The sequence below is a fragment of the Desmodus rotundus genome, chromosome 3, assembly GCF_022682495.2.
Source record: "Desmodus rotundus isolate HL8 chromosome 3, HLdesRot8A.1, whole genome shotgun sequence".
NCBI classification, from domain to species: Eukaryota; Metazoa; Chordata; class Mammalia; order Chiroptera; family Phyllostomidae; genus Desmodus; species Desmodus rotundus.
Genome location: NC_071389.1, coordinates 136,216,575 through 136,227,205, shown reverse-complemented (window position 1 = coordinate 136,227,205; position 10,631 = coordinate 136,216,575). Strand labels below are relative to the sequence as shown.

Genomic DNA, 10,631 nt, shown 5'->3' with positions numbered 1-10,631 from the left:
AACAATGGTGAAAGCAAACATCCTTGTCTCATTCCTACTTTTAAGGGAAACACTTGTAGTTTTGCCCATTGAGTATGATGTTTGCCCATTGGTATGATCATTGAGTATGATGTTTGTCATATATGGCTTTTATTACGTTTAGGTATATGTTCCTCTATTTCCACTTTGCTGAGAGTTTTTATCATAAATGGGTGCTGGATTTTAGCAAATGCTTTTTGAACAAGACTTATAAAAAAAGATAGGATCCAAATAAATAAAATCAACAATGATAGAGAAGTAACAATGACACCAAAGAAATACAAAAGATTATAAGAAAATATTATGAACACCTATATGCTGACAAACTGGGCAATCTGGATGGAATGGATAAACTTCTAGAAACACACAATCTTCCAAAACTGAATCAGGAAGAATCAGCACTGAATCGACAGATTGCAACTAGTGAAATTGAAGCAGTAAAAAAAAAAATCTCCTAATAAACAAAAGTTTTGGACTAATGGCTTCACAGGTGCATTTTACCAAACATTCAAAGAAAGACCTAACACCTATCCTTCTCAAACTATTTTGTAAAATTCAAGAGGAGGGAGGATTCAAGCTCATTTTATGAGGCCAGCATTATCCTAATTATAAAACCAGATAAAGACACTACAAAGAAAAAATTGATAGGCCAATATCCCTGATGAACATGGATGCTAAAATCCTCAACAAAATATTAGCAAACTGGATATAGTAATACATTAAAAAGATCATATGCTGTGATTAAACTGGATTTATTCTGGTGACACAAGGTTGGTATGATACCCACAAATCACAAAATGTGCTATACCATATAAACAAAATGAAGGATGAAAATCACATAATTATATCAATAGATGCAGAAAAAACATTTGATAAAATCCAGCACCCCATATAGCCACGTGCTAATTGGACTTGAACATTCATATGCAGTATGTATAAAATTAAACTTTACAAATTCCCCCTTAAGCTGCTAGTATTTATGTGTGGTCTAGTTCAATGAATGACACTGTCATTTACCTAGTTCTCCAACTCAGAAATTTGGGAGTCATTCTGGAACCTTTCTTCCTGCTCCCACATCTAAGTAGAGATGTTGTCTGGTGGATTTTACCCCTTAACATCTCTTGTTCTTTTCATTGCATCCTTAATGCTGTTGCCTGATCCCAGGCATTTTCTTCTGGCTAGACTATTTCAAGTCCTAAATGGTTTATGCCTTCAGTTTTGAAGTCCTCCTCCAAGCTGCTACTTTTCAAAAATACCAATATGGTTATGTTATTGCCTTGAATAAAACCCTTTCAATTGTTTTCTTTCACTTAGAGGATAGGGCGAAGTGCAAAGCCCACCCAGTGCCATTCAAGGTTTATCAGGATTTGGACCCTGCTTTCCTCTTCAGCCCAGTGTCTCACTGGACACCCTTACCTCCAAACCATATCTACTATTGTTGAGCAACAATTTTTATCTCTATATTTTCTTAAATATTTTTTCTACATGAAATATTTTCTTTACCATCACCATGTCCTTCTGACTATACAAAGTAATTTTTAAATAGTCAGCTCAAGCAACACCTCCCAGAAGCCTCTCCTGACTCCCCTAAGATAGCATTGACCACTCCGTCCCTTGTTCTTTAATGTTTTCTGTGGAGAAGTCAATATTTTTTGTTTTGCTTATTTATTTCATGTATGTTTCTTTTAGCCAGTCTGTGATATCCTTGAAGGTAAGCACTGTATCTCATTCATTTTGCTTCCCTGGGACTCAGTTGCAGTGCTTAACACAAAATGAATGCTTAACAAATCTTTGTTGACTTACACATCTTCCCAAACTTTGTTCTAGCTGAAATTATCTTAAAAATGTGCCTAGAATAAAAATCAGCAAATGCTAAGCTCTCAGGAATATTAGCTAATATTATCATTACTTCAGTCAGTGTATTTAAACTTGCCTTTCCTTTAAGTTGGTAAGAGCTTATTTTTAGAGGAAATTCAAGCCAAATAACATTTCTAAAATTAGATCAAATAATTGTTATTTGATTTAATTTTAATAATAATGATTTCCTCTGAGTATTCCAGGAACAATTAAAATTCATTTAATATTAGTTCATGCATTCCTGTTTAAGAATTTTTATTTTGTTTTCTAGGTTGTTAAGCAGTGTCAGCCCCAGGTTTTGTCTAGTTTTGCAGTCAAACAAGCACATTTGGTCAAGCAGCTTCCATTCCTCAGGAGGTTGGCAATAGTTTCCTGGGACATGGTGAATTTTGTGACATTGAATTTGTTGGATTTAAGTTATAAGAAGAGAGGAAAAATTCACTAACCATTGATAACATCAAATGGCTAGACATTTAGGTTCCTTTTCCTTCCCACTTTGTGAGAAAGATTCTAAGGCTAATATTTCAACTATATCTATGTGGTTAGTCAAATATATGGCTAATATATATATATGGCTAAATCAAAGCCTCACATTTTCTTTACAAATTGCCTGATTATCACCACGAAGTGCATAACAATTGGGAAGCAGTGTCTTTATAAAAGCCATCATACATACACATGGGCACACACAATCATAACACATCAGATCAGAAAAATCTTATCAATATAAAATCAAATGGCTTAGGGATACAGCAGTGCTGATATTTATTATTTTCCTTCTTTTGCAAAGAAGCTCAAAACCTTTGAATTCATAGTCACCTAAAGGCGGAGGTTAACTTGCCAGTAACAGGTCTGAGGGGTGAGAGCTAACACCAGGGGACAGATATTTTCTGTTACAAATAACACCCGGTTATGTATTGTTCTCCATCACCCACGCCCAACTGACTACTCGACCTACGAAACAAATCGCACCATGAGCACAGATAACCCCAGGCTTCAGGTCTGTAATCTGACTGCAGCCATCAGCAGCCAGAAATGAGTTTCTTTCTAATCAGCCTTCCATCAGTCCCCAGTCACTCATATAAAGGAGCCTGGGGAGGGGAGGATTCACATTGTTCTTTCTTCAGCACCAGGATTCTGGACAGCGCCCCGAGCGGGCTGCCTTTCTCCCGCTTCTTCCTTTCTTAATCTCCGCCAGGGCTGCTATTGCCCCTCTAGTACCCCCTGCTGCAGAGAAAGAAAATTACATCGGGATCCATGCAGCCGGCAATGATGATGTTTTCCAGTAAATACTGGGCAAGAAGAGGGTTTTCCCTGGATTCAGCGGTGCCCGAAGAGCATCAGCTACTTGGCAGCTTAACAGTGAGTACGGAGTAGCTGGCACTCTTTAGAGAGAGCTTTCAGGGTAGCCGTTGTCTCATCCTGCCATATTGCCATATGGACACCTGGTGTAGAGTAAGCACACACACCTCAACTCCTTCCTCTCTCACCTGTGTATCCTACCTCCCCCTGTCTGCCTCCAGTCTTCCTTCTCCCGAGAGTAAAGCAGGTGTACTGATCGCTACATGCTAAACTTCTTTTCCTCAAAATTTGTAAGTAGAAAGCAAAGAAAGTCTTGAACATCAGCAAGAGTTTGTATAAACCAGTGTCTTATATCTACAACCAAAAGAAGTGTGCAGAAATTTGAATTGCCATTTATTCTGGGAAAGAACGGGAAGAAGAAATGAAATAGATTTCTGGGGTTCCTGCAGAATTACTGTGTCTCCAATAGCCCATTCCATCTACAAAGCCTGGTCTTTGAACACTGAAATAATCTTTTCTATTTTTCTCTATCGGTACTGGTTATTGGAATAAAAGAAAGATTGAGTTTTCAAAAGTCTTTCTACATTCCTCATTTCTCCATTTTTTTCAGTTTAATTGATGAAGTAATAAAAACAATATACTACTTTTTTCATTATTTAAGATAGTTTTTATGTGTAAATAGTAACAGAATAAAAAATTAATATTCTGCAGGATTTTACATTCTGATTTGAGGTTATGGTCATGGGACTTAATAAAAAAGACACTGGAAGAAAAATGTATTCAGATTTCTAGTCACTAAAAATATTAAATGACCATATGATCTCACCTTTCACGGGAACATAATCAACAAAAGAAAAAACCAGAGACATAAAAATTAAGGACAATTTGACAGTAACCAGAGGGGAGGGGGGAGGGGATAATGAGAGGAAGGGTTTTCAGGAACTACTATAAAGGACACATGGACAAAACCAAGGGGGAGGGTGGAAGCAAGGGAGGGAGGTGGGTTTGGCTGGGGTTCAGGGGAGTGGTTGGGGGAAAATGCAGACAACTGTAACTGAACAACAATAAAATAATTATTTAAAAATAAAAGGGACAAAAATGAGTGTGGTTTAATAAAAAATATTAAATGACATTTCATTACTGTACTATCAGACTTTATCACCAATGTAATTCAGTCTGTATCACAGAACAAGTTTTTACTATTGTAACTCCAACTCTGTGCCGGAGGGTTTATTGTACTTGTTTGTTATTACTGCTAAAGATGGTGAAAAGTAATCAGGGGAAGTTTGTAAAACTATTTAATCAATTTGAAAAAATGAGGCCAAAATCTTAAACATAGGTTTTCTAACATTTAAATACCCTGAATATTTGGATGAGATATTACATGGAAGAACTTTGAAGTTATAGAGTACTGCTTGCAATAAGGAGAGCAAAGAGAACTCGGAGTTATGGTAATTAAATATATGAGATCTGTGTGTTAAGTGGTGAGGAGGAGGCAGGCGGTGAGAGTACTAACACATTGAGCTTTGAATGACCAACATTCTGTCAAATGCCAGTATCTGCATAGACTTCTTTTCTCCCTCAAGTGATAAGTAATAAGGTATTTTTAGTGATATATAAATCTAGTGAGTGAGGCAATACTAACATGTGAAAATAAAGTCGGTAGAGAAATCAAAGGAGGACAATGGCAAATTACTATTCATTGGGTTCCACATCTAATGTATATTTCTCAGTTTCGTAAGGAGGTGATAGATTGGTGTGATTGTATCATATCACTATTTGCCAGTGAGAAAGTTCTCCGTATACACAAAAAAGTAAACCCTAATTTTGCTTTGTTTGTCAGAGGAAAGTTTCCAGGTTTTTTATTCTGCAGTTTTACCAATGTGATCTGAGTTTCTGGAATCTACCATTTTTTAAAAGATGTTACTTATTTATTTTTAGGGAGAGAGGAAGGGAGGGAGAAAGAGAGGGAGATAATCATTAATGTGAGAGAAACAATGATCTATTGCCTCTCACATGTGCCCCAACCTGGGATGGGACCAACCTGGAACTGAACCTGCAACCCAGGCATGTGCTCTGACTGAGAATCGAACCAGCAGCCTTATGCTTTGCAGGACGATGCCCAATGAACTGAGCCACACTGGTCAGGGCTGGAATCTGCCATTTTTATCTTTAGCTAAAAGGACTAATAGTCATTACTTAGTCATGTATACAGTATTCTGAATGGCTAATAAAATGTTAATCGCTTTCAGCTTCTCAGATTCTCCTCTTTGCACCTAAAGGTTAGGTGGTTCTCTCTCATTCTCTCTCTTACACTCTCTCTCTCCCCTTTACCCCACCCACACCATTTCTTTGCTTTCCTTTCTTTTTCTTTGTGGCTGAATTTTAACAGCCACTTTTCAGAGATCATCTGCTGACACAGATGGCCTTATATGCATGTACCCTTTGTGCTGAACTTCTGCAGACAGATTCACATTGGCAACGTGGGTCTAACTGCAGACAGTAAGGTTGTCAATTTCGGTGCCATTCTGGACACATTTCAGAAGGAAGTGAATATTTTGTTTTTAAGTTTTAATTGAAACTAAAATTACTGTTGTGAAAAATATACATATGACCTTCTTTTATTATATTTAATAATTAATAATATAGTTTCCATGTGAGTCAATGAGGCTAACAGATCAAATTTTATGCTGTAAAATAAACTTAGGCAGGATTTATTCATATCTGTGATTTTCTACTTTATGATAGTCAGATGTTTGTTGCTTTTAAAGTGAATTAAACCTGATCCCCCTTTAATTTTAGCCACTGGATGATGTTTTAAGAGCATTGGAAAATAGTTTACCAGAGAAAATTAGACCAATATTTATGATCCAAAGTTAGCAATTGAATTGAAATAGCAACTTCTTGAGTTTACATGATTGCTGGGGCTTCCGGCATATGAATGGAGTATCTAAAAAGAATGTAGTGGAAGGGAACACTGGAATCCTAACTAATATTTGTGTGTGTGTGTCTACCTTCTCGAAGCTAAATAAAGCTAACTCCAGCAAAAACAGTGATACAAAAGGCAACAAAGGAAGCAGCAAAAGTGAAACTGCTACTGAAAGTGGCAAGACGGCGGTTGTATTCTCTTTGAAAAACGAAGTCGGTGGATTGGTCAAAGTGCTGAAACTCTTTCAGGTGAATGTAAACTGTCCTCACGTAACTTTGTAAGTGACTGTGTGCCTGCTTACGAGTCTGTCATCTGTGATGAAACATGACTGAATCGTTTCTGGAGAATGTGTTGAAAGGTTTGGAGAAACCAAACTTCATGAGGCTTTTACAAGGGGAGTTTGTCTGCCAAACAACGAAATAAGCAGATTCGGGTTACTATGGGTCATGAATTCAGAGTTAGCCTATTAGTAATTCTGCGGACTGTTGCCAGGTGAGGCAGTTAGTAATTTAAAAATGTGAGCCTCACACCTGGAAATGCAAACACAAAAGGAGTCGGTATGAGTATTTTTAAATATCAAGAGCCTGCAGCCAGATTTGATTAACATTTGAATCATGCCCATGTCATGGGAGCCCATTTATTGCCTAAAACGAGATGCCGGAGTGTAGGCATTTGCTGTTCCCCTAATCCTCATTGTTTCATGAATTTAACCTGCCGTTTGTAAAGATGAGTCACTCTCCTCACATATGAGCGAGCTCTCTTAGAGAAATGCAGTAGCCTTTTCCCAGGCCTGAAAGGCTAGTGTGAAAACTGAAGAAAGAGCTGGTTGAGAATAAGATTAGAAAAATCCAGAAAAACGATTGCCATCCTGCCAGTGTGTACCTGGTGGTTCCCCTACTGTCCAGGAAGCACCCTCCCTTACAAAGGCATTTTGTTTGGGGGCAGTGGCTGCTGACCAGCTAAGATAGGAAGCCTAGCTCTTTGAGGTGACTTGGGTCCTACTGCAGCGGAAAGATGGTTGGGATCACAGTCAAAGGATTCGGACCTGTGTTCTCCTGGCTTGGCTAAATTCCAGAGGCTGCCTAGGTTCAATTTCTTCACTTGTGAAGTAGTAATAATTCTTCCTACCTAACAAGGTTGTTGTGATGAAATAATACACGTAAATGAAAATGCTTGGTCCAGTATACAGATATGAGGCATTATTGTAATGTCTCTTGGATGACTGTAGAGGGGAAATTAGCAGCCTGATTTGGTAAATATTTCCTTGTTCTCTTTTGACCTCGAAGAAAGGAACCAGGCACCATAAACAGTGGTAATGGAAATCTGGGGCAGTATTTTACACATAATTACATCATCTAGCGCTGTCTCCACACAGTGCCCAAAGGCAGGCCAATTCAATTAGACAGCTGGGCGCAGTGGAGAAGCCTGGGGAGAAGGAGTAGCAGCCCTCCGCTTTCACCTGGCCATCCGCTCATCATGAGGTCTTAGCCGACCACTTAACCCATCTGGACCTACTCGGCTTCAACCAGAGGACATTAGAAGTCCAAAGTGACACAATCTGGGTGAAGACTCTTGAACTTTGAACTTAATATTAGTCTTACCTTTATTATCTGCCAGTTTAGAAAATGTGGCATTTGTGCAGAGGTTAATCAAAGCAGAAACAGAGGATTCAACCTCCTTGTCACAGGACTACTTTCTTCACTCAGAGGAGCACGCCGTTTGATTTGATCTTACACTGGCTCTGGACACTACCTGTCCTGCCCCTGTGCTAAAAATTCCCAGACCACCCAGGACTGAATTAGGAATTGTGCTGATAATCAGAGTGCCCCATCCAGAGTGATGGGGAGGTGTCAGCTTATCTGGGGGTGGATTAGGGTGGAGAGGAGAACTTAGTCTTTAGTTAACTCAGGGGAAAGGAAGACTACATCCCTGGGGAAATTTAAACCTGAGGTTTAGGTATTAAATTGCTGCCATCCCTCAAGCACCTTATTGTAGAGAGACTTTCACCCCTGAAATCCATCATGGGGTGGTAATTGCAACAAAACACTCTCATATGAAGCTAGCCTGGAGGTTGCTGAAAGAGAACAGTTACTAAGTGGTAGCTTTTCGGTTTCTCCTGCCCTTGAGAGATCCACACATGGCTGCATTTCTTCCTTCTCTTTTCCTGCAGTGTGGACTATGCTTTGGCCCATGTTTCCCAAACAGCGGTCATTTTCAAATCACCATCCCAATTTCGGCCTCTTGTACTATTTGCTTTTTCAAAGATTATTTTATTTTTAAATGTTAGTTTATTTTTAATCTTGAATTTATAGTGGAAACTTTATACCACTATAAAATCAGGGGTTTGAGTTTTAGTTATGTTTTTGGAAACATACAAACAAATAAAGATATATACCTGGGGATTATAAGATAATAACCTAATTCCCCCCCCCCCCCTCAAAATAATCGCACACACCACCAGTGGGATGTGGACTGCTCTGGGAAATGCTGAGGTTTGTAATTACAACACATTTTATAGGGCCCTTCATATACCTTAAGGCCCTCCCCCCTTTTAAAAATGATACAGGAAAACTGATTTCCTATGAATAAAATATTCCTATCAATAAAAATACTGGTTGAAAACATATCCATGTTTTCATCAACCAAAGAGAGAGGAGATTATCTTCTTTTCATGTGCGGGCACTTGGCAACTTGTTTAAGAGTTGAAGGAGGACAGGTTGTGGCATCTCTTCCCCTGTGCCCTGGAGGTGATTTAGAGATGTTGCTTCTTTTTCCACAGGAAAAACATGTCAACATGGTTCACATCGAGTCCAGGAGATCCCGGCGAAGAGGCTCAGAGGTGGAGATCTTTGTGGACTGTGAGTGTGGCAAAACAGAATTCAATGAGCTCATTCAGTTGCTGAAATTTCAAACTACAATCGTGACGCTGAATCCGCCAGAGAACATTTGGACAGAGGAAGGAGGCAAGGCCAGTTTTTGCTTGTCGGGTGGTTTTGCAATCTGACAAGTGTTGCAAAGGGGAAAACACAATCTGTGAGCTAATATATTTGATCCTGCACTGTGTTTTCAACAGAGCTAGAGGATGTGCCCTGGTTCCCCCGGAAGATCTCGGAATTAGACAAATGCTCTCACAGAGTTCTCATGTATGGTTCTGAGCTTGACGCTGATCACCCAGTAAGTGTCCAGTACAATCCCTTCCCCACGCGCTTTTCCGCCTCCACCCATGTGCCAGGCACTGTGCCATGTTCTGTGCTGCAATGCTTTACTGTAGAGCAATTTATTATTTATTCCCTGTAACTGAGAGCAGACTTTTAAATGGTAAAGCTTCCTTGTAAATACGCGTTGGCTGGAAACAGGTTAGAAAGATGGCATTTCCACAAAGCATTCATTTTTTAAAGGGTTGGATAGAGGCGGAGATTTTAAACCTTGGAGAATACTTCCGCAGAATTAGACAGCCTGAAATATACTTGCAGATGGTGACCCCTGGAAAACCGATGAACTGAAATTGATCACTCTTTTGGGGAACTAAGGAGGAATTGGCATTATGGGGCTCAGTGAGAGAATAAAATTCTCCTTGCTATTTACCTTGACTGGAGGTAGTTAGGAGTAGAGTAATATAGTGGACGTTAGTCTCAATGGAAAGGCAGAGGGTTTTAGAACAAGGCCGTGACGGAAGAGGCATCTCTTCCCACATCTACCTGGAATCTATTTACCACCATCTCTCCCCTGCTTCAATAAAAATGACCACCTTGAAAGAAATATGATATGTAGGTAAGCATTTCCCATGATTCCCTCCCTCCCCCTTCACATTAGTTTTTATTTAACACAAGAGACCTGGAACTTCTTTATGGTCAGAATGAAGTACAGTTAATAGTCTGGGAGAAATAAGCAATGTCCTCATTCGGTTACGAGCATTCCCCCCCGCCCCGCCGTGTGCCCCTTGTCTATAAACAGGCGAAACCCAAGCAAATCAGTCATGCTTACAGGAGTGTTTATGGTCTGAGGGTAATGGCTTATAGATATTCGTTTTATTTAAATGGGGGCAATCTGGAAGTAGGATAGCAGGGCTTCGTGCAGCGGTTCTCTTGAGTGTGTTCCCGAGACCGGCTGTGTGAGCAGCCGCCAGGAGCTCGTGTTAACAAGCCCACTCTTGAGTTTGAGAGCTGTACTTTAAAGACAACTGTGACAACTTCAACAAGAGGAACATTTTCAGTCAAACCAGTCATTTGGCAAAACATATCCATTCAAACTAATCATAACATGTAATTCATATACAAATGGTCAAACACACCTAAACATCTAATTCAATTACATTATTTTCAAAAACCTGAATTTGCTCAAAGACACGGTGTGTTATATTTGCCATCATAGCCTAAAATTTCAGAAAAATTCACAGTAATTTCCATGTAAGACTCCTGAACATTAGAAAAACACTCAAAAGAGCCTTTAGGAGTCATCCCTTGTCATCTTCCCCTCCCCCACCTTCAAAGGGGCCAGAATGAACCCAAGTTGGGTGCGAGAGGTT

General features: G+C 39.4%; 1 protein-coding gene across 1 annotated transcript in view; it reads left to right on the top strand.

Annotated features, from left to right (window-relative positions):
* Positions 1-2,985: 2,985 nt before the first annotated feature.
* TPH2 (tryptophan hydroxylase 2) overlaps positions 2,986-10,631 on the top strand; it is a 95,099-nt gene continuing 87,453 nt past the window's right edge. The window contains exons 1-4 of the mRNA XM_024576287.3: positions 2,986-3,237; positions 6,202-6,354; positions 8,886-9,069; positions 9,180-9,280. Of these exons, the coding sequence (XP_024432055.1) occupies positions 3,133-3,237; positions 6,202-6,354; positions 8,886-9,069; positions 9,180-9,280 (543 nt within the window). The 5' untranslated portion in view covers positions 2,986-3,132. The remainder of the gene's footprint in view (positions 3,238-6,201; positions 6,355-8,885; positions 9,070-9,179; positions 9,281-10,631) is intronic.